A 24,980-nucleotide genomic window follows, 5' to 3' on the forward strand; every position below is an offset into this window, starting at 1 on the left:
GTCTTTTAGAAACACTTCCCCTATTAATGATTGCACAATCAAATAAATATACTTTGGGATCTTTCAAAGGTCAACAGCTTAGGAACGTTCAGAGCATTGCATGATTTTTGTTTCTGGAAATGGAAGGAACACTTTTCCCTCGCTCAATATGAAATGAATTTATGAAAATTTAAAAACATCAACACCAGATTTTTGTAAACAAGGCAAAAATACTAGTTGTCATTCTGAATTAGGTATGTGCCAAATTTTGGATCTTCTATCAAAGCAGTTGTTTTCAGAGGGTGGAAGAAGCTTTCCAGATGCTTTTTAACAGGAAAGAACTTTTAATTCACATTTGTATAACTCCTGGGTTCCTACTCTGGGGATCATGATCACCCTCTTGGTCACTATGGCTAGATGTGGGGGGACCCTGAAACATTTTTTGGTTCTAATATTGGGTCATGATATGGAAAAGGTGAGAACCAATGGGGTGTAACTCAAACAGCCACATAGATTTTATAAGACTTTCTAAAAATATTCACTTCTGATTAAGACTAAGCAAGAGAAATTTCAGCTTCAAAGGTATTTTTGGGGAGTTTATAAGTAACTTAAAATGCGGTGAAAGCTCTTTTTATCCGGCATGTTGGGGGAATGGGGGGCGCTGGTAAGTGAAGAATTCTGGTTAACTAAGAGGGAGGGAGTTTAGGTGTGGGAGAGGGCTCAGGGCAGGAGGTTGGGATATGAGAGCGGTTTTGGGGTGCCAGATCCAGGGGGCTCTCACCTCGGGTGGATCCTCACAAGCATTGACCTGTCCCTGCTGTTCCCAGGCAGAGGTGTGGCTAGGCGGCTCTGCGCGCTGCGCCTGCCCCACCCTGAGCATGGGCTCTGCAGTTTCCATTGGCCGGTAACCATAAATGTTGACTTTTTTTATTATTCTCCAAAGTTTTTTGGCATTATTCCACTTAAGCAATTTTGAGAGTCATCTAGAAGGCTTTCAGACAGACAAATAAAATGTAGAGGAGGTATGAGGCTTTCTACACTACAGTAACTGAGCCGGTGTTTGAGCAGATATGGCCACCTTTTGTTAACGCAACTTGCAATCCTATGGAACCCTTGGTATTCTTGGCTTTCTTTTGATATAAAACCAGTAAGTTTTCCACCTTCATTTGATAGAATTTGTGATATTTTCTCACACATTTGACCCTCCCCATAGTTACCAATTCCTCTCTCATCTCCATGTGTGTCTTGCATTGAGCTCTACTTGGGACTCCAACTGAAGAAACTGCACAGTACCGCTTTCCACTTAGCAGAATTTCTCACATGCAGTATCTGATCTCTGTTCTCCTGAGTGTGCACTGGCTGCTGGATAGCTTTGAGTGCAATTCAAGTTTTGGTTGAGATCTACAAAACATTTTCTGGGTTATATTTTGGCTGCTGTTGGAGAGCAGCTGAGGCTCACAATTTAGAAGACTCTCCAGTGAGGAATGCTCAGCTAGAATTCTCTTCCCCCTGCTGGTTTGGTAGTGAGAGTTTGACCTTCAGAGTGTGTTGTAAGGCACATCTGTATAGTTAGGGTTTCTCTGAGGGTCTGGTTTAAGGAATGGTTAGCTTTTGGGAGATGGTCCTGTAGTTCTTATTGCTAACTTTTTTGTTTTTAGTGTGTTTACAAGTGTATATGCTCCAACAGAACACACAAGGTGCATTTGACAAAATTGAGAGCAAGTCATAGGATGGAAAGAACCATCTATCTCTTGTTTTATCTCTGGAAGGCTGCTCAGAAACATTTCACAAACTTCTGTGACGCCTTTAATTTCTCTCCCAATCTGCTTGCTCGTCGTCCTGAAGCCAACTTGAAAATTTGCTATTTGAGTTAGCTACTGCAGTAAAAATTTTCAGGCAGTTCTTTGCTTCATGTTGTTTAGCCAGTTTTAAATCATGGGGAAAGGCATATGTTTTGGTTTTGTTTTAATGTAGGCAGTTTGATGTATATGATATATTATTGTTCAGTCTCCTCCGTTTACTCGCTCATCTCCAAATTCCCCAGCACCTTTACTTAGACATGTTGTCTTCCTAAAATTTCATTGTAACTCAAGTCATTTATTGGGTAGGTCATTGATACATTCCTGGTGACCTAAAAAGTGCCAGGCAAAATCCAGGATGGATTTCAGATGGATCAGCTTTATAGCAACTGAATTCAAGATTCCTTGGTTTGAATTGTCTAGCTAGTAATCCCCTATACTTGTTTTTATTTTCCCTTTTTAGGCAGGCTGTCACTGAAAGAGGAAATGCTGGCACAAACAGAAAATGCCTGCGGTAGGGTGGGTGTTGGTCTATCAGGCAGAGCAGAGGAAGAATGGCAGACATCCAAAAAAGCAGAACTTCGTTTTTGCCTTATCACTAAGTCAGCGAATAGAGTTGGCCAGGGATCATGTCATCTTAGAACTGACTCTTAGGATCCTTGTGGCTGAGCAATGGAAAGTTGTTCTTGAGAAAAATGTCCAGTGTTTAACATTAAATTGCCACAAACTTGGCCAGCTACTGTACAACTGCATGTCACATGTGAATGTAAAATAAGATGCTTGAGAAATTTCAGTGAATGCTTTAATGGAATCACTTACGTCCCGTATCAGAACCACAATGTGTCCAAACACTGAGAGAGAACATGTTGGTGCTAGTGAGTTAGAAAACATACTCCAGCTCCCTTATAAAAATGTATAAAACGTTTAAAATTAGACTACATAAAATAATGAAAAAAGGGCATTGTTCTTAAAATAACTGTAGCCGAGTTACATAATTTACATACCTCATGTAATATAAAATGTTACGCTTTAGAGAACCCCACAATAACAATTACCTTAGATTCTAACACCCCCACCCCCGCTTTTTGGAGGTAACATCAATGTAAGCATATTGCATATCAAAGTATTTAATCAAAAGGGGAAGTTGGCAGTAGTCAGGCTTCTACTTCATAACCTTGCATAGTAAAAGACATAAAATAGTAGCCATTGTCATGGGTAAGAGTTGAGGTTGAAAAGTAAAGTAGTAGTAAGTTTGTGCCTTTATTTTAAAATGTTTTGGATCAGGGTGGTTTTCAGAAAGGTAGTAAATAGAATCTACGGAGTTATTCATGTAATAGTTATCAAAGACAAAGTAGAACTCCCTTTGTGTGTGTGTGTGTGTGTGTGTATATATAGGGTGCTACTTTGTCTTTGATAACTATTACAACAAGCCATAACGTACATTCAGTGACCTAATGATGTGAATGATTGACTGTGCTACAGGTGAATGTGCTGTTCCTTCTGTCTCAATATACTGTTTGCTTTGATTTAAAGGGACATTAGTTTGAAAATCTGTTTTGTTTTAAAATTTTCTGTTTGACAGACAAGAAAGGAATGGGCTTGGAAGACCCACCTAGGCTACGTCTACCTTAGAGAATTTACAGGGGCACAGCTGTACTGATGCAGCTGCGGTGCTGTAAGATCCCTTGTGTAACCACTCTAATTATGTTGACGGGAGAGCTCTATCCCATTGCCATAAACTGCTCCCAATGAGTAACGGTAGCTACGCTGGCGGGAGAAGCTCTCCTGCCAACATAGCACTGTGCAGGCTATCACTTATGTCGGCAAAACTTATGTCTCTCAGGGGTGTGAACCCCCCCCTCCCCCGAGCGACATAAGTTTTGCCGACATGAGTGGTAGTGTAGATGTGGCCCTAGTGTTGACTGGAGCCACCTATCAGGCACTGTACACATGTGTTAAGGTTAGGGGGAGTAGAAAGGCAATCATAAACTCTGCCTCTTGTTCCTCAACCTTGTTGTAGATACTTATTCTCTCTCTCCAGAAGAGCTTAGTCGCCACGTGCATAATAAATCTGATTGATTTGCATTTACACCAATGTAAAATTGGAATTAGGCTTAACCTGACCCTTCAACAAGGGTAAGGACTATCTTGTGGTATATGTGGTTAGGATATGGACTTCCCTGTCAGCTGCAGAATGATAACATCTATTTTGTAGCCCGTGTAACAATTGTTGGATGGTAACCACTTTAGATAACTGCCAGGTTTGAACAGCTGATCAAGGATATTGCTCCCTTAAGTTGTCTAGTGATGAGTGCTGATAATTCCTTTTTTTGTCTTATTGGGATGGCAGCAAAATGCTATCCAGTAGGAGACTCTTCTCTCAACTGTCTGATATCCATAGCCGAAATTGTAATTATTCATTTGTGCTATTCTCATTATGTGTTCTGTCAAAAACATTCCCATTGGAGTTTAGCTATTTTTTTGTTTCTTTGCATTATCTTTTTATCTTAAGGAACAATCCTAGTAGCTATACTTTTCTTCACAGTAGGCAAGTGATATAGGCTATATTTTAAAAGCCAAAGGTGGGATAAATTATTATTAAATAATACAATCTCCGAAATGTTAAGGAGTTTATATTGACAGCTCAGTTATTCAGTAAATAGAGTATCTTACTGACAACATTTAATGCCAGAATATCCCTCCAAGAAGAATTACTTATCAGTCTGACAAGCCCTGCTACATAGGCATTTGTAAGGTTTTCTCTTTTCATTTTGGTTACAAACACTGCTTGGTAACATGCAGCTCAGAGTAGTTGAAATGTTCTTAATGTTACATATAATCAGTTAATCTGGATTGTGCTACAGGTCAGCAACAGTGAATAGGGTAGTAAAATATATCAAAACCAATATGGTCCTCCACTGGTTGCCAAATTTAAATACCTCTTTGCTGCTTAATTTCTCAATAACCTTGAACCACATTCCTTATTTAAAAGAACATTTCAGACACCCACGCATTCAGCAAACTGATCTAGACTATATGTGCACTTGGAACATAAGTGTTGATCATAATATGGCAAACCTATTTCTAAAGCATCCGGTTCACAGAATAATGGAACAGAGAAGGCCCAGCAGGCCACATTATCGCAGAATGAGGGTTGTGGGTGTCAGAACAGGAGCTCTCTGGGTGTCAGGACCAGCCCCTGAATGCTGAAGCAGCAGGGCAGTGGTGAGATCTAGCTAGCTCCTTAATCAGCTGAATAGTTTCAGAGAGGGCCTAGTTTCTGAAAACCTTCAGGTAAGGTTCACTCATATTCAAGAGCTAAAACATCTTATTTTTAATGGGCGACACTTATTTCCACTTTCCTATAATAGCTAAATGTTTCAGCAGAATTTATTAAATAGCTTAGTAGGAGCTTTGTGAAAGTACTAAAATAAATAATATAAAATCATCACTGCAGGGATACTCAAAAGTCCTTTAAAGCAGTCATGCAAAGGGCTTTTTTTAAAATCTGAGTTTGTGCTCTTTTTGTTGGCTGCTATATGAAAGGCTAGAAGGGTTAAAAATCAATATTAAAACAATGCTCAGAAATATCAGGAACATCAAGTCATGTCGTCTTGAGCTTTTTTTTGGAGGTGGTGTCAGATGTATGTTGGTTGTGAGCATTTTAATTGACAAGATAGGACTGTTGAAAATTCAGTACAGATATTCTTCTGACCTACAGCTTGATCATCCTGAGAAGCTGTCCAGGAGCCACATCAGGTTTTCTGCACGAGTTTGGCCCTTGCAGGAGTCAGAGCAGGCTGGAGGCTACTCTAACTTATTCCAGTGAAGGATTGGCATGGTGTAGCAGAGCTCCTCTGTGGCATGCCCACTACATCAGGAGTGGTGGGGTAGCTGGTTGAGGAGCTATCTGTCAGCTTTATGACAGAGGGGAGTTCACCTCTGTTAGCACTTTACAGCCATAATCCATCTCCTTTGCACTAGCCCCTTCGATGAATTGGCTGCTAAAGACTTGATGTTTTAAAGGGATTAATAATGATGATAAATGGAGGACTTTTCGTCAGGCCATCAGGTAGAATTTAGCTAGCCCAGTTGTGGCTGAAAATCTTATTGGTTTGGCTTTGGCAAAATACATTGCTCTGTCCATTTTAGAGGGTTTGTGTTTACTTTGCCCAACTAACCAGTATATCTGTTTTCCTTGTGTGAAGTCTTGGCAGAAGGGCCAAAGAGTACATTGCCATGGAATTTTTTTCTTAAACTTTCTCAGCAGTGCTGACAAAGGTGGGAGATTCTCTTATTCTACTGGTTTCAGAGTTGCAGCCCTGTTAGTCTGTATTTGCAAAAGGAAAAGGAGTACTTGTGGCACCTTAGAGACTAACAAATTTATTTGAGCATAAGCTTTCGTTAGCTACAGCTCACTTCATCAAATGCATCCGATGAACTGAGCTGTAGCTCACGAAAGCTTATGCTCAAATAAATTTGTTAGTCTCTAAGGTGCCACAAGTACTCCTTCTCATTCTACTGAATGCTATGGCTAAAATTTTCAAACTTGAATGTTTAAATCTAGGCACCTAAATAAAAGTGGACTGATTTTTTTTTTTCCAGAAATGGTGAGTACCTCCTGCTCACACCCAATACCTCAGTTCTGTTTATGTACACATAATTAGGTATTTAGATGCACAGTTTTGAGCTGTAAATCCAAAAACTTTGGTATTTATTTGTGGCCTTTTGTCTGTGCAGACTGAGATGGGTGAGTGGGAAGTCTAGACGCTTTCCCTCAAGGTCAAAGTTGTCTCACAGCTTGTTTTTGGTTTTGGCAAACTCACCTAAATGGTGTAAAAGAAATGACGCATTTCTGGCAGAAATCCATAGGAAACTTCTCTGAAGGATAGCAGTGTGGCTTTCAAAATTGTTAGGTGTTGGTTGTGTATTGAAATGATTACCTGCTTCGAATTCTTAAACGATGGCTTTGTCTACACTACACAGCTTTTAGCGACACAGCTGTGTTGTCACAGCCCTGCCGGTAAAAGTTACGCAGTGTAGCTGCTGTTTGTTGGGTCTCCTGCTGACAAAAATCTTCCACCTACAACGAGCGGCGTTTGCGTTGACAAAGCGCTGTTCACACTGGCACCTGTCACGGCAAAACTTGTGTCTTTCGGGCGGGGCAGGGTGGAAACACCTGTGAAAGACAAAAGTTTTGTCGTTCAGTTGCCAGTGTAGACAAAGCCTAAGGAAAGTCTGAGGGGTCGGGAATTTGGATAACAGAACCAAAGTTATATGGGGATCTTGTTGTATGCTTGCTAGCTTTCCATGTTTGTTCAACTGGGAGATTCATCCTTATTGTAGTGTGTGATGGTGTGATTGCTACCAAAAAGATTTTTAAAAAATGTATGGGGACACGGAGGTCCAAAGCTTGAGTCAGGGGCATGTTACTATGATGATGATCATAGTTCATTTTGGTGAAATGAACCGATTTTGTTTTTTTTAACAAGAATTCAAGGTATTAAAAAGTGCTTACATTTTTATGTTTAAAGAGTCCACCTGCATCTGGTTCTTGAATTGTTAGATGTAGTTGTGAAGGAAGATCATTCTGGCTCTGTGGTGTATTCCTGACACCAGTGTGTAATTCTGTTTTTAACTAGGTTTTCTGTGATTTAACCTACAGGCAGGAAAGGGTAAACTCTACAATCACTAATGGGTGTAGAAGCACTTCTGCTAGAAGTATTTTTAGGTAGGAATTATGAACTCATCGTGGAAGAAATTCCAGGTACTGGTATCTAGGTGGCGCACACATACATTTTCCTATCATTGTTAATCAGTTAAAGATACATTGATGGAAGAAGATCCCAGTGGAGAGGATGAAATGGAAAGTTTATGGTTCTTTACAGTTCCACCATCTCAATTTATTAATCTGTCTCTCTCTCCCTCACCCCCACTCCCTTTCTGCATGTGTATCTTGAACTGTGGAGGACACTGAGGCTGGAGTGGGTGATGTTACACCCCATATTCTTCATAGAAATATGGTTATGATACAAATATGGCATAACTAAGATATACTTTATGCAAGGTGACTCATGTAAGATATTGTTGGAAAGGTTATGATTTACTGAATGTGATTATCCAATTTGTATGCATGTATCATTTCTGTATCTGAAGTTAGGAATATTGACTTTGTAACAATTACACCTGTGTGTACACTTGGGAAAATGCCCATCAGACAGTAAGCAATCATCCTGAATGAAGCATTTAAGAAGGACAGCAGAACTCTGAAGATACTAATCTCATACTTTTCTGAGGAGTTTCCTGGGATGCTACTCTGATACCACAAGGTCAGGTGATGATGTCACCTGATGCAAAATACTGCCTTGGACGTTGCTGGTCCTTTTCCTCTGTAGAGGGATGGGGATCTATCAAAGGCTTCCTGCCTTAGGTAAATCCCTTTTAAGGCTGGGGAGGGGGTTAATGTGGACTCTCCTCCATTGCCTATCCAAGAAGAAAGACTGCTGAAAGTACCTGAGGGGAAAGGCAGGAGTGAGTCCAGACTGAGACAGGGATCCAGACTGTAAGAAGAGATAACTGGAACTGTAAGCTACAGAAATTCTGCATCCTGCCTAATTCAAGATCTTGGGTGAGAAATTACATTTTGTAACCTGTTTCTTTAGTGAATCAAGCTTAGTTTGCGTGTTTTGTTTTATTTGCTTAGTAATCTGCTTTGTTCTCTTTGCTATCCCCTATATTCATTTAAAATCTGTCTTTTGTAATTAATAAACATTTCTTGTTTATAACATAACCCTGTTTGTGCAATCCATATCTTTGGGGCGGGGGAGGAAGGGGAGAGGTAAGAAGCTGTGCATATCTCTCTTCACATTGAGGGACAGGGTGAATTTTTATGAGCTTGCGCTGTGCAGATTTTTCTATACAGCGCAAGACAATATACCTTTTAGGTCTGCGTTCCAAGGGAGGTGGGCACCCAAGTACTGGGGCAAATCCCTTAAGCTGAATCTTCCCAGAGCTCATCTCAGTGTCTGTGTCTTTCTGCAGCTGGGTGTGGCCCTGCCTTTGTGTGTGCTAGAGGAGGTTTAAGAGACTGGCTCAGCAAGACAGGGTAAAGGGGGCCCAGGCAGGGTCAGTGGTATCCCAGTACATCAGGTGTCCCCTTACAGTTGGACAACCTGTCACAGTGGTATAAACACTCTGCTTGGCAATGGAAAGGCTGTCTTAATGGACATGAGTGAATGAGGTGGTGATTTGTGTAGTTTAACGGAATCATCAGATATAAAACAGAATTTCTAGGCAAAAAATAATAGCCTGTTTATTACCAAACAAGATACAAGTTGGCTATATGCAATTCTCATTGTTTTTGTGCAACAGATGTATGCAGATATATTGCCAGGGTTCCCATGACTAAACTTTGCTGTGTCCAAGTTAAATCTGTTTTCTCCATGCACATTATGCAAACTTTAAACTTAATAGTGTGTGTTTTGTTTTTGGTGCAAATCAGTGATGAACATTTCTTGAACCAAACTTTCAAAGAAGTGTCAATTTTGCAAATAGAACTGTACATGCACTGTTATTTTCAGGCACATAATAAGATCTATGTGCATAGGAGGCAATTGAACATTCATATGAGTGTGTACAAAATCAGATGTACAACGTTTGAAGTGAGGTTCTGAAAAACTGGCCCCTTGTTTACTTAAAAAAAAAAATAGGTCAAAAGAACTCTTTATTGTGAGGTCCCTCTTATGTATAAATCACTTAATGCAGTACATACAATTAGACATTTAATATTTCCACATGTCTGAGTTAAGCATTGACTCTTTCTTTTCTTCCTTCTCTCAGTTGACTATATCGTGGAGTATGACTATGATGCCATACATGATGATGAGTTAACAATTCGAGTTGGAGAAATCATCAGAAATGTGAAAAAACTAGAAGAGGAAGGATGGTTAGAAGGGGAGCTAAATGGAAAAAGGGGCATGTTCCCTGATAATTTTGTTAAGGTAAGTGACTTGTGTTAATTTCAGTCTATTGCTACCATCACATTGCTGCTCATTTATTATTTAAATAATATATTAATTGAAATTGCATAGCATTTACATTGGTATCAAGATAAATTTTTGTGGACATTTTACGTGGATTTTTTTACTGATCTAATTCTTCAGTGTTTTTAAAAAATGCTTTTCATGTTTCAGAATAAAGTTAAAAGTAATAATGGTGCTGTCTATTCACTTTCACTTCAGCAATTTTACATCTGTATATTTCTTTTTCCAATTGTGCCCATTTTCTGTTGTTTGTACTTGGGGCATTGCTGTGACAACGTAATTAAATAAAACATAAATATATTACTGTGAAATTTTTTAAAAAGAAGCTTTACTTTTATTTTTAGCCTTGAGGGGAAAAGAGGAATGCCTAATTTTAGCCTGAGTCCAAATGGTTTTTGCTTGCTTCTTACAAAGTACTTTGTACCTCCAGTAGGATGACTGATAAATCCAGTGTCAAACACTCAGCTGTTCCAATATGGTACATTACATCACTTATATTCCATGTAGTGGTCTTGATCTTTAATGTATGTTGGTTCCTAATGCACTTTTGAAATTTGAAGATTGCCTAATCTGCTAGCTGTTTACTTGCCTGGTTCAGATCAGAGCATTCCTTGCTGAGAAGTGACACTTCATTTTGTGCTTTCTGATTTTTGACTGTCTCTGTAGGATTCTTTGGTTTAATCTTTCCAGTTTTAGAAATTATGATAAGAGAGTTTAGACAAGATTCTTTTCTTACTGTCTTGTGAAGTATAATTTATATTTAGTTTCTTTAAAAAACAGAACTTGGTGCAGACTTGTAATATGCCGATCACTATGTTTTGGTGTCTTAAAATTTAACAGGAAACTAGTTTAGTGTTTAAGTTCATTAAATATCTTAAACTTTGGTAAATTTTTCTATTTTGATTTGTTGTTGAAATAGCAAAATGATTGGCAATTCCACACTTTATGCTGAGAGGAATTTTCAAAATATTCCTCTTGAGATAATTTAGTTATTTAGTAGTGGTCTTTTATTTTTTTTCCTCCTGTTTTTTTTTTTTTTTTTTATTGAGAGATAAAGGAAAATGCAAAAAACTACAACAAACACAATGAGCTGCTATAATTCCAGTTTGCAATATCACTTTGGCCCAACATATTTTCTGTAAGTACAGATGGATACCTTACAGAGATTTGTTTTTATTATATAATACAATTCTTTGAATTTACACCACTTAGTAAACATTAGTGAGTTTTTTTATTCCTTCCTATAGAGGTGGTGTGAAACTATTACAATTGTTATATATATGAGGTATCTGAGTGACTTCTCTAATGACATACAGGAAGACAGTGGCAGAGATAGGAATAGAAACCAGGTGTCTGACTGGTCTTGTGGCTAAACCACAATACCATCTTTCTTACTAACTGCAAAGCAGAGGTGACTAGGGTTGGTTTGGGTCTATGGTTACATCAACAGATTCATTTTTTTTACTACTTGTGTGTGTGTGTGTGTGTGTGTGTGTGTGGTTTGGCTTTAAATAGGTGTTTTCATTTGGTTTGTGGATGGAGTTTTTGTTCCGAATATGTTCACTGTACCTCTGCGATGAAACATTTGATATGGCTGCTTTAGGATACTGAATAATCTCTCAGCTGGATTTTGTTGGACTAGAAACAGATTTTTTAAATCAAATTAGTATTTGTCTGCTTAGTTCTATATATTTATGTATATAACTTATGCTGGTGCCTGTGTAGATAGAATTAGTGTTCTGAATTAGGAATGGGCTTCAGTGATACGGTTTCACTGTTTGGAGACCTTGGGTATTTGACAAAGTGGGAGGGAAGTTGATGGAGGAATTCCTTCCAACCCAGTTTACTGTTTTTAGGTGGTGTATGGAGATATTTTGCCTGAGTGTTATAGATAGATAAATGCTCAGTTTCTAGGGCAACCAGTAAGGCTGCTTTCATGAATTCTTCCATTTATTCACAGAGTGTATTGGCACAGGCTACACAAACTTCACTATTCTGCGTCTCCCCTGGAGGGGACTATTTCTCCATAATGATTAGAAGGGGAATTTTAGTCTTCGTGGCCCATACACCCCTTTGTCTCCTTGTGGAGGTTACCAACAAAGGTACTGCCTCACAAAGTGGGATGGCCCTTTAAGGGAGCTGGCCTTAGTCCAAATTGTGACTAATTTGCTACATCCCATGTGATGGATAATGGTTTTGAGGCTAAAGAAGAGGTGATAGACTATAGGTCATCTGGTCATCAGATAAGAAAGCCAGCCAACAGTTCAGTTTGTTAGTGAGACCTGCAGGGAGCAGGAAGGCACCTGCAAGAGACCCAGACTCAAACCTATGGTCAGAGAAAAGGACTGTCCGTATACCAAGTAGGTAGAAGACCTAAAGGTGCCTGTTGTGTGGGCAGGGGTGGCGACCTTATGAGGAAGAGACTTAGGCCAGGTCTACACTACAGGGTTAAGTCAACCTAAGTTATACAACTCCAGCTAGGTGAATAATGTAGTTGGAGTTGACGTAGCTTAGGTCGACTTATTGCGGTATCTACACCACGCTGGGTCAACGGGAGAAACTCTCCTCTGGACTTACCTTATGCCTCTCGTTCTGATGGAGTACCGGAGTTGACTGGCGAGCAATCTGTGATTGATTTAGCGGGTCTTCACTAGATCTACTAAATCGACCCCTGGTGGATCAATCACTGCAGAGTCAATTCATGGTAAATGTAGACATGCCCTTTGTAGGGGCTAGGTAAGAGGACCTGGCTTAGCTGCGTAGATTTGTATTGGATTGTTTAGGTTTTGAACAATAAACCTATCCTTGAAGAAAGAATAAATTCTGCTGCTTTGGGAGCTTTATTTGATGCTTTATATGGACCACTTATGATTTTTTCAGTGCATATACGTTGGATGGAGCCAGTCATATAACCCACTGTACAGGTATTGTATAGTAACTCTGCCATTACTGACCTAGGATGGATTAGGATTTGAAGACAAGAGCTGTATATAACACCCTCACCCAATCGCTTGCCCTTGTTGTATAAGATGTTCTAATATACAGTAACGAGAGGCTGTCGAGCTTTGTAAAGAAGCTCTGATAAAACCAGACAGCTTTTCAGTACATTTTCAAATGCTTGCTGCTTTTAGACAAATTATACATAATTTACCAAAAACCCTCATCTGCATCAAAACATCTGGAAAAAGATGGGAGGAAAAATTGGTCCAGACTTGCTGGCTGTTACCAATTTTGTCAGTGTACTTGTCTGTCTCTTATTAATCATGTCAAATAGGGAAATAATCCTCTTGCCTGGAAGCCAAGGACAATTCACAGCTGCTGCCAGGCTTCTTGCCTGCCTGAAGGACAATCAAAATGTCAGAGGATTATGGTGTATAGCTCCTTGATGTGTTGGATACCCCAGATCCTGGTTGTATCAGCATCACAGCTGAAACAGATCATGTTTTTTCCTTCTGTGCTCTGTTATGAGATAGGAGTGGCACAAATGTGTCGCTAAATCTACCATAGCCCAAATTCTTTCTAACTAATTACAGCTTTTCGTCAAAGCTTAAACAAGTGGCCTGAAAAAGTGATATTAGGACTTGTTCAGTATCTGTGAAAATCATTTAACTGATTTCGGTGCCCAGCTTTGTGCACCTGTGTTTGGAAAATATTGCTTGGTGCAAATAAACGTAATTACTATTTTTGGTCTTTGTCAAAGAGCGGTATTTTTATAGTTTTTAAGTGGGTTTAGTCTTATTTAGGGTCATTTAGAACCCCAAAGGAATTCTGGTAAACTAATCTGGTTAGTCTAGTGGGGAGTAGCATTTGGATTGTTAATATTTTTGTGGGGTATTTAAACTCATTAATCTCACAGAATACTAGGTTTGTGTGAGATCTAGACTAATAGATGGCTCTCTGCTATTAAAGCTGTAGTAAAGAGAGCACAGGTTAGCTGACACATCCTATTTGCAGAGTTATAAGATTAGTGACAGTATTGCACAAACAAGGAAGTGAATAATTATGTTAATTTCAAATGTCAATGCAAACAGAGAAAAAAATGTTGAAAGTGTATTTCATGGATGGTACAGTGATGATGACACGGAGAGTGCCCTTGCATATGCTGTCGGCAATTATGCAAGGATCTCTGTTGCTCCTAGCACAGTCACAGTTTTCCTCTTGCACCTGCACAATACTTATATATGCAGGTAAACATCCTGAAGAAGGGCAGAAGTCCAGGTGAGCTCAGTGATGCCTGGCCACTAGAGTGCCAGCTGATAATAGTCACTCCCTGCAGGTTTGACTCCTGTTTTGGCCACACTTCCCTGACACTGCGTGCTTGTGTTGCTGGCTTGTTTCCATGCAATAACATTATTTTGTGTATGAGGAAGAGAGCACAGGATCATCAGCTGGCCCTGTTGGGGGAAGCCGGGCAGCCTACGGAGCCTGCATAGTGTAATAAGATAGTAAAATCTGTGTGCCAGTGTTGCATGCAGGACCACCATGAAAAAATAGATACAGGCAAAAATGTTTGCCTGACGAAAAAGGGCAATTTGATCCAGGAAACACATTTTGGAGCCTGTGAGGTATTGCAAATGCTGGGTGTTAAAAGGAGAACTGAAATAATGTGGGAATCTTAGTGATCTTAGAACTAAAGAAGAGTACGGGTGGCTGAATAATGTGTTGCGATCCAGTACACAAGTTTACTTAAACACGGTAGGTAGGAGTTACTAAACGTTTTAGCTGTAGATTTTAAAAGAAATCTTTTGTTTCTCATTCATTATGGAGTAGTGATGTATTCCACAAAGTGCAGTGAAAGTGATCTTCAGGTACACTTCACCTCCTTTTATCTTTAATCACATGTAATAAGGTGCAGCTCCATAATTCTTTAAATATCCTACAAAGGGTTTCTATACGGCTTGTTGACACAGGCTGCACTTTTGTTTGTGTATGATATTGCGTAATTCCTTTAGAAGCACATGGCTTTCCGACTTCAAAAAATGTTAGGAACCTCTTATTTGGACATTCTTAAGCAGTATATTGTTACTTCGTTTTGTTTTTCCTGACCATTGGGTCTACTGTTTACTCCAGACATGCCTTTTTTTCATGGTAGTTATTTAAAATTGAGAACTCTCTAAACTCCTTTGAGACACTCAACTTGAACTCTGATAGGTTTTGTATGTTCTGTTTTTAAATCAAATAATAAATGTACCCCTGTCCATTTTTTTGGTTTTAGAATCATATTTTCCTATTTAAAAACACCTAGTTGTGTTGTGGAAGACCTACCTACGCACCCATGGAAACGTATTGTACAGGGAAAGAAGTGACACCATGCATTTAACAATATGGTACATGCAGAAAATGGGGGGGGGGGAGGATTTGGGGGGATCTTTATTCTCCAGTTTCTTTCAGGTGTTACTTATAACAATAGTAGGTTAAAAATTTGACAAATTATTTATATATAATATTTTATTTTATCTGGGGTTCCTTCCAGAATCTGGAAATTCCTGAGATTTGATTAGTTTATTGTGCACTTGTCTGGTCAAGCAGCAAGAATATTATTTTTCAAAAAATCTTTTGACTATAGAAAGAGTTGCCCAATACTTAAGATATAGCAAAGCAAAAGAGCCTCAGATTTTACTTATATTAATCTCTGAATTAAATGATTGCTAATTTTCATATGTTAGTAGTAGAACTAGTTTGATCATTTGCTCAAGGCAGTCGTCTGAGGGAGGAGCAACAGATGGATTTATTAGCAGTTTCTGTGAGTTAAGGTAGACAAGCTTATTGAACAGATGGAGGCGATACTTTGGCTATATAAACATACTGCCTTTTTGAGTGTATCTCTGGTATGCGCCATTTCGCTCTAGTAGCTCACTCTGGAGGACAAATCTGCAGCAGAACTATGTTGGAGAAGAGAATTTTTTTTTTCCTGCACAGGTGCATGCAGCTGCCTTTACAAACTTAGAACTGAGCCAGGAACCTTTTCAGGTTAATACATGAACTTTGCTCGGTACAGCATTTTTCTTCCTGCCTCAAAACAAAAAAACAAACATTGGGTGTGTTCAAGCAAATATGCCTTTGGAAACGGTAAACTCATTTATTTCTTTATCTCAGTGCTCTTGGAATGAAATATTTAAAAACTTTCACATTAGGGAGTGTCAGGAGTGATTAACTATGTAGTTGTGTTTCAGAGTAGCAGCCGTGTTAGTCTGTATCCGCAAAAAGAAAAGGAGTACTTGTGGCACCTTAGAGACTAACAAATTTATTTGAGCATAAGTCTCTAAGGTGCCATAAGTACTCCTTTTCTTTTTATGTAGTTGTGGAGTCATTCCAGCTTAAACATTTGGTTTAATTCACTTAGCAGTCAAAATACTGTACTCAGTGTAGTCCTAGGAAGTGTTTTTGTGTTAGATATCTGCGGCTCTGGGATGTTTGTTCTAAAAAATATTTGTTAGGTTTCTTTGTATTTTATTTTGCATTGGGTTAATTCACTTTCTTTGCAATATATTTGCACACTTAAGAATTATACTGAACTGTGATATCTGTCTGAAGGATATTTATTGATATTTCTAGAGACATGGTAACATTTCTTCCCTCATTTTGTGATCTGGAAGTTTACTAGCATTTTCCTTTGTTTAAAATAAGTGTCTTGGTGAGACAAAGCTGTATTTTGTGGCATTTTAACTAAACCTTCATTGATGGTATCTTATTAAATATGACGAAGAACATGCTGTTAGTGAGTACAAAGAAGAAGTCTTAGCTGAGAAGTGTTTTCAAATGTAATGTCTCCTCCGTAAATCTCTTCTTTAAAAAGAGAAAATTGAATTTACCCAGGGCTTGAAACAGGAAGTCTGGGATCAAGAGGACTTTTTATGAACATGCTGGACCAGAGATATTGTATTCTGTTAATGTTAAATACTAGAGCAAACACTTTTTAAAAAATAAGGTGCCTTCTCGGCCTGGTATAAAAAATTTTTATTTTTATATTCCTATTTGCTACAAAGATTTTTAATGTATCCAGTAGCAAAAAGAATCCCCAGAGGAATTCCCTAATTCTTTTATTAAAAATCTATCTTGGGACACAGAGGAATTTACAGTAAAGGAGCTTTCCTCAGTGACCAGAGGAGCACAGGAATCTTATAATTCCAATTGGAATTTTTCATGATGACATCTGTATGACTCACACATGGAGAGTATGTGTCAAACTGATTTTTTTTCATGGTTTAAGGTGTGAAGGGACATTAGATCGTCTATTCTGACCTCCTGTATGTCATAGGTAGGGCCCTTTGTTTTCGGTTTTTATTTATTTTTTCCCGGGAATTTATCGGTGTTTATTACCACAACAAAACAGGTGAAAATCAGTGCAAAAAACGTAATTATTTTTCTGGGTAAATATTAGGGTTTATTTTGGTGGAAGGAAAGAGGGGGAAAAGTATTCAGTAGATCAATGTTTTGAATTCCGTTCATCAGTGTGGTTTGCTGCAGAACTAAAACAGAACTCAAAACACAATTCCACTTCTGAGTTTAAGAAAACCATACATCTCAAATCCCCAAATAAAACTTTTCATTTGAAATTTACTGTTGTAGACTTAAAACTTTTAGTTTATAAATATTTACATTTAATAATCGAGCCACACTATTTGCATCATGTAAACTCAACTTCATCCTTTTCTCCTTTTTTTGTTTTTTAAAACTTTCGAATACTTCCTTGTGTTCTGAAACATATTCTGAGACAAATATTTGTTTTCTTCCCATTTTAATGTGTCACATATTTGAACAAATTGAAATGTGTATGTGGTGGGTGTGAGATTCATCAGTACGTTCAGATTCGCACGCACTTCAGAGCTTGCATGCGTGCCTGTTTGTTGTGTGTATCTTCTAGACTTATACATAGCCTTAATGCAAGAGGCATCTTTGCATATACACACAGACTAACGTATTATCGTACTACATATATCATGCAATGTACTGTATTTTCCTAATAAAACAAGTCTTTTTAATATGTTTGATACAAAAGGTGGGTGAAAATCAGAAAAAAATTGAATTAATACTTTTTGTAAAACCTGGGAATTTTCCTGTAAAAATTGGTTTGAACTGACAACAAAGGGGCTTAATCATAGACCATTGATTTTCTGCGAGATATATTGAGCCTAAAGACTTCAGTTAGTCCAAAACTGCTTGCTTTTCTTTTTTTCCACCTAGTTCACAACTTACGGCATTTTGCTCTTATCTAGGGAATTTATATGGCCCCCATCATCATAGTATCTGAGTGCCTCATAATCTTTAATTTATTTAGCCTCACAACCCCCCTTTTTTGAGATAGGGATATACTGTTATCCCTGTTTGTACAAATGAAGAACTGGGGCACAGAGAGGTAAAGTGACTTGCTCAGTGTCACACAGGAAGTCTGAGACTGAGTATTGTTTATTAAGTGACAGAGTTTAAGGTCAAACTTCGAGTTTAAGGTTGTCAGGAAATTCTCATAAGTGGAACAAAGGCAATTAATTGAATTCTAGAAATGATAATTTTGCTACATGGCTATGTGTGTGTTTTGTAGGCTGCTCTTTGCAGATGTACTTAAGATTTGCATCAGACCAGCCTTAACCTATCAAACACGATTGGTGGGCTTGGACTGAGTTGTCTTCTCTTCTTGTCTTAAAGCACTGGAGGCTCGTGCTGGCTCTTTCACTGAGGGGAAAATCGGATGTAAATGCTGGAAAAACTAGTCTGTACCAATCTGTATAGATTGATGGATAGATGGTGGGCTGTGTTCTGAATTTAGAAGTTTCCATGGGGAAGAGAAAGGAATCTACCGTATATACTCGTTCATTAGCCCATTTGTTTATCAGCTGACCCTGCCCCCCAATATGGATAGGTGAAAATGGCAAAAACTGTATGACCCTTTCATAAGCCGACCCTATATTTCAGGGGTTGGCAAACTTTGACTTCCAGCCCATCAGGGTAAGGTGCTGGCGGGCCGGGACGTTTTGTTTACCTGGAGCGTCTGCAGGCATGGAGCCCCTCAGCTCCTTGTGGCCATGGTTTGCTGTTCCCAGCCAATGGGAACTGCGGGAGGTGGTGCAGGTCGAGGGATGTCAAAACAGAGGTTGCCTGCTTGTGTGGTATTGGTGGCTGCAGATCAGTCGCAAGTCCAGATGCCCACGTTTCCCCTTCCTCTGAAGCCACCAGAGTTTTTCTGCCTGGAGACGCTGCCTCAGGAGCAGGTCCTATCTATGCCTCAGCTAGCAGCCTTGTCATCATCACTGAACGAGGTGGTGCTTCCATCCAAAGGACTTCAAGGCATACCAGGACCTTTTACTCCCTATTGCCATGTGTCTTGGTATTCAAGTGGAGTTTCTCAAGTGGAGTTTACCAGCAGGACAGTGGGGTGGGAGGAGGTATTGTTTCATATTCTCTGTGTGTATATAAAGTCTGCTGCAGTTTCCACGGTATACATCTGATGAAGTGAGCTGTAGCTCACGAAAGCTCATGCTCAAATAAATTGGTTAGTCTCTAAGGTGCCACAAGTACTCCTTTTCTTTTTGCGAATACAGACTAACACGGCTGTTCCTCTGAAACCTGTCATTATGCAAGGCACTGCATTTAGCCGTATGGAGTGGAAATCTATCAACTGCATGAAAAAACTTGTACAGATACAGACAGACATCATCTTCCTTTCGAAATGCAAACAGATGGACATCGTACCAAAAGGACTGAAGGTAAAAAATCCATTACAATCTACATACCACACAGACTATGCTGACAGCTTGTGCCTCACGCTCTCAAAGAAACTGCGGAATCACCTGATCAAGATCCTCTACAGCAAACAGGGAAAGATTAAGAATGAGCTCTCAAAAATGGATACTCTCATAAAGAACCAACCTTCCACACAAACTTCCTCGTGGCTGGATTTTACTAAAACTAGACAAGCCATTTACAACGCACACTTTGCTTCTCTACAAAAGAAAAAGGTCACTAAACTTTCTAAACTACTACATGCTACAAGGGGCCACAGCAATGGTTCCCTCACCCCACCTAGCAATATTGTTAACCTATCCAACTATACTCTCAGCCCAGCAGAAGCAGCTGTTCTATCTCGGGGCCTCTCCTTCTGCCCCTCCACCCCCACGAACATGATACAGTTCTGTGGTGACCTAGAATCCTATTTTCGATGTCTCCGTCTCAAGGAATATTTCCAAAATACCTCTGAACAACATACTAATCCACAGAGGTCTCCCTGCCAACACTACAGAAAGAGGGATTCTAGATGGACTCCTCCTGAAGGTCGAAACAGCAGACTGGACTTCTACATAGAGTGCTTCCGCCGACGTGCACGGGCTGAAATTGTGGAAAAGCAGCATCACTTGCCCCATAACCTCAGCCATGCGGAACGCAATGCCATCCACAGCCTCAGAAACAACTCTGACATCATAATCAAAAAGGCTGACAAAGGAGGTGCTGTTGTCATCATGAATAGGTCGGAATATGAACAAGAGGCTGCTCGGCAGCTCTCCAACACGAGTTTCTACAAGCCATTACCCTATGATCCCACTGAGAGTTACCAAAAGCAACTACAGCATTTGCTCAAGAAACTTCCTGAAAAAGCACAAGATCAAATCCGCACAGACACACCCCTGGAACCCCGACCTGGGATATTCTATCTACTACCCAAGATCCATAAACCTGGAAATCCTGGGCGCCCCATCATCTCAGGCATTGGCACCCTGACAGCAGGATTGTCTGGCTATGTAGACTCCCTCCTCAGGCCCTACGCTACCAGCACTCCCAGCTACCTTCGAGACACCACTGACTTCCTGAGGAAACTTCAATCCATCGGTGATCTTCCTGATAACACCATCCTGGCTACTATGGATGTAGAAGCCCTCTACACCAACATTCCACACAAAGATGGACTACAAGCCGTCAAGAACACTATCCCCGATAATGTCACGGCTAACCTGGTGGCTGAACTTTGTGACTTTGTCCTTAGCCATAACTATTTCACATTTGGGGACAATGTATACCTTCAGATCAGCGGCACTGCTATGGGTACCCGCATGGCCCCACAGTATGCCAACATTTTTATGGCTGATTTAGAACAACGCTTCCTCAGCTCTCGTCCCCTAACGCCCCTACTCTACTTGCGCTATATTGATGACATCTTCATCATCTGGACCCATGGAAAAGAAGCCCTTGAGGAATTCCATCATGATTTCAACAATTTCCATCCCACCACCAACCTCAGCCTGGTCCAGTCCACACAAGAGATCCACTTCCTGGACACTACAGTGCTAATAAACAATGGCCACATAAACACCACCCTATACCGGAAACCTACTGACCGCTATTCCTACCTGCATGCCTCCAGCTTTCACCCTGACCACACCACACGATCCATCGTCTACAGCCAAGCTCTGCGATACAACCGCATTTGCTCCAACCCCTCAGACAGAGACAAACACCTACAAGATCTCTGTCAAGCTTTCTTACAACTACAATACCCACCTGCAGAAGTAAAGAAACATTGATAGAGCCAGAAGAGTTCCCAGAAGTTACCTACTACAGGACAGGCCTAACAAAGAAAATAACAGAACGCCACTAGCGGTCACCTTCAGCCCCCAACTAAAACCCCTCCAACGCATTATTAAGGATCTACAACCTATCCTAAAGGATGACCCAACACTCTCACAAGTCTTGGGAGACAGGTCAGTCCTTGCCTACAGACAGCCCCGCAACCTGAAGCAAATACTCACCAACAACCACATACCACACAACAGAACCACTAACCCAGGAACTTATCCTTGCAACAAAGCCCGTTGCCAATTGTGCCCACATATCTATTCAGGGGACACCGTCACAGGGCCTAATAACATCAGCCACACTATCAGAGGCTCGTTCACCTGCACATCCACCAATGTGATATATGCCATCATGTGCCAGCAATGCCCCTCTGCCATGTACATTGGTCAAACTGGACAGTCTCTACGTAAAAGAATAAATGGACACAAATCAGATGTCAAGAATTATAACATTCATAAACCAGTCGGAGAACACTTCAATCTCTCTGGTCACGCAATCACAGACATGAAGGTCGCTATCTTAAAACAAAAAAACTTCAAATCCAGACTCCAGCGAGAAACTGCTGAATTGGAATTCATTTGCAAATTGGATACTATTAATTTAGGCTTAAATAGAGACTGGGAGTGGCTAAGTCATTATGCAAGGTAGCCTGTTTCCTCTTGTTTTTTCCTACCCCCCCCCCCCCCCAGATGTTCTGGTTTAACTTGGATTTAAACTTGGAGAGTGGTCAGTTTAGATGAGCTATTACCAGCAGGAGAGTGAGTTTGTGTGTGTATGGGGGTGGGGGGGATGTGAGAAAACCTGGATCTATGCAGGAAATAGCCCGACTTGACTATGTAAAGAGTTGTCACTTTGGATGGGCTAGCACCAGCAGGAGAGTGAATTTGTGTGGGGGGGTGGAGGGTGAGAAAACCTGGATTTGTGCTGGAAATGGCCCACCTGTTGATCACTTTAGATAAGCTATTACCAGCAGGACAGTGGGGTGGGAGGAGGTATTGTTTCATATTCTCTGTGTGTATATAAAGTCTGCTGCAGTTTCCACGGTATACATCTGATGAAGTGAGCTGTAGCTCACGAAAGCTCATGCTCAAATAAATTGGTTAGTCTCTAAGGTGCCACAAGTACTCCTTTTCTTTTTGCGAATACAGACTAACACGGCTGTTCCTCTGAAACCTGTCATAAACTCATTGACATTCTCCAGCCCTCTGTCCCTGGGAGGGTGGCCCTTCCACTTAACAATGTGCTTCTCAAGCCTGTGAGAGCTGTTTGGGGTATGCTGGCCTTGGTACCGCCGGTAGTCTGACACTTCGAGAAGCACTATTTTGTGCCCGTTCAGGGATATGAGGCCACCTGGCCCCAAACTCCCTGGTGGTCATGGCGGTGAACGACAGAGTCTGGAAGGGCTGGTTCAAATCCACCCTCAAGGAGAGAGACTCTAAGCACCCGGACCTTTTAGGCAGAAAGATAAATACTACCTCTTCACTACTGCTGAGGATCGCGAACCAGCAAGCTTTGCTGGCCAAGTATGACTTCCTTAATTAGTCGGTTATAACCAGATTTGAAGAACAATTGCTTGGGGCTTCTTATGAGGCATTTCGAGCATTTTTATGAGGGCTGCTTGGTGGCCAAAATGTCTCTGCAGCCTGCCCTTGATATTGCTGACACTTGGGTCAGGGCAATGGCCTTGGCAATTACTATGCGGAAGGCTTCCTGGCTCCAAAACTTGTGACTCTCTCTGGATGTCCAGCAAGCTATTGGGGAGTTGCCTTTTGAGTCCATTTTCAGACAAGACTGATGAAACCCTGCATTCCTTTTAAGGATTTGAGAGCTACTTTAAGGTCTTTGGGGGTGGTATATACTATGCCATTATGGGACACAGCATCCTTTTCTGCAGCCCTTCCATCGAGACAGTGAGACTACCCCAGAAAGAGGGACAAGTCTTTTAAGAGGAAGCATTCTGGTTCAGGGCCTGGCTGGTCTGTGTGCCCTCCCTCAGTGCCAGCTAAACACCCATTTTCACTGTTTGGTCCAGAGCACTGTTCCAGTTATTCTTCCTCCCTCATTGTCCCCCCGTTAGTTTGGGGACAGGCTGGCCCGCTTTTACAATGCCTGGGTCTCGATGACCTCTGATAGCTGAGTCCTAGGCAGTGTCAGATGACACGACGCCATCCAGTTACTCTCTATGCCCCCTCACCACCCTTTTCCTATCTTTCTTCAGGGATCCCTCTCACAAGACACTGCCCTTTGAGTAGGTCAGCTCTCTACTAGTGTTGCAAGTGGTGGAGGAAGTTCCATGAGAACACCAGGGTCATGAGTTCTACTCCCAGTATTTCCTGGTACCAAAATCCAAGGGTGGGATGAGGCCCATCCTGCTGATTCAACAAATTAATCAAATATGTGAGGTTCCACATGGTCACTCTGTCCTCCCTGCGTTGTCTCAGAATGACTGGTTCACTGCTTTGGACCTTCAAGACTCATACTTTTGTGTGGTCATTTGACCAAGTCACAGGAAGTTTCTTTGCTTCATGGTAGGAGACTGCCACTTTCAATACATTGTTCTCCTGTTTGGCTTCTCTTCTGCTCCCCAAGTCTTCACCAAATGCATGGTGGTGGTCATGGCATACCTCAGGTGGAAGGGAATCCATTATCTTCCCCTACCTCAATGACTAACTGCTGAAGGGCAGGTCCAGAGAGGAGGTGCTCAGCTATGTTGACACCACACTGTTTACGCAACTATTTGGGATTCATTCTAAACACTGTGAAATCAATCTTAGCTCCCAGTCAACATATAGAGTTTACTGGGGCCCTCTTAGATTCCACGAGGTCAATGGCATTTCTGCTGAGTGATCACTTCCAGGTAATTTGACAGCTGTCTCAGTCTGCAGTCAGAACTGTCCATGACAGTCCACGTATGTCTGAGCCTGTTGGGCCACATGGCTGCTTGCAGGTTACGTCTTCGTCGTCTTCAAATGTGGCTCAGGACAGTTTACCACTCTGCATTGCATTCTCTGGAGGGGTTGGTTTTCCTTCCTCCATCAGTCCTGGAGTCCTTGCACTAGTGAGAGTCCCCAGGGAATGTGTGCCACGGGGTCCACTGGGCTTGGTCCTCTCCAAACAAGTCATTGGTTACCAACATATCCCTTATGGGTTCGGGGGCGCATCTGGACTCGTTGAGGGGGTAGGGCTTCTGGTCGGAACAGGAGGCCTTGCTCTACGTCATTGTGCTGGTTCTTTGGGCCATCCACAACGTGTGTTGTGCCTTCTGGGACCATATCAGGCATTCAGTAGTTCACATCCTCACCAACAATACCACTGTGATGTACTATGCGAAAAAAGAGTAGGGAGCCCACTCCAAATCACTTTGCCTGGAGGCAGTCAACCTGTGGCAGTTCTGCATCTAAAAAGACATCACCCTGATAGCTACCACTTAGCGAGGGTGCAGAACCGCCTTGCATATCATCTCAGCAGGTTTTTCTCCCTGAGCCACAAATGGTCCTTGAGGGTGGAGGTCTTTCAGATGGTTTTTACAGTGTGGGTTATCCCCATGATTGACTTCTTCATGGTGAGTGAAAACAGGAAGTTTTATCTATCTTGCTCT

General features: G+C 40.9%; 1 protein-coding gene across 2 annotated transcripts in view; it reads left to right on the plus strand.

Moving 5' to 3' along the window:
- The window catches only part of CD2AP (CD2 associated protein), a 163,268-nt gene that overhangs the window by 26,814 nt on the left and 111,474 nt on the right, over window positions 1–24,980 (plus strand). For both annotated transcript variants that reach the window (XR_007355981.2, XM_048845674.2), the window contains exon 2: window positions 9,618–9,778. Coding sequence is in view for 1 of the 2 variants with exons in the window: in XM_048845674.2 (XP_048701631.1) it covers window positions 9,618–9,778 (161 nt within the window). In the remaining variant the exon portion in view is untranslated. The remainder of the gene's footprint in view (window positions 1–9,617; window positions 9,779–24,980) is intronic.

Source organism: Caretta caretta, chromosome 3 (genome assembly GCF_965140235.1).
Source record: "Caretta caretta isolate rCarCar2 chromosome 3, rCarCar1.hap1, whole genome shotgun sequence".
Classification (NCBI taxonomy): Eukaryota; Metazoa; Chordata; order Testudines; family Cheloniidae; genus Caretta; species Caretta caretta.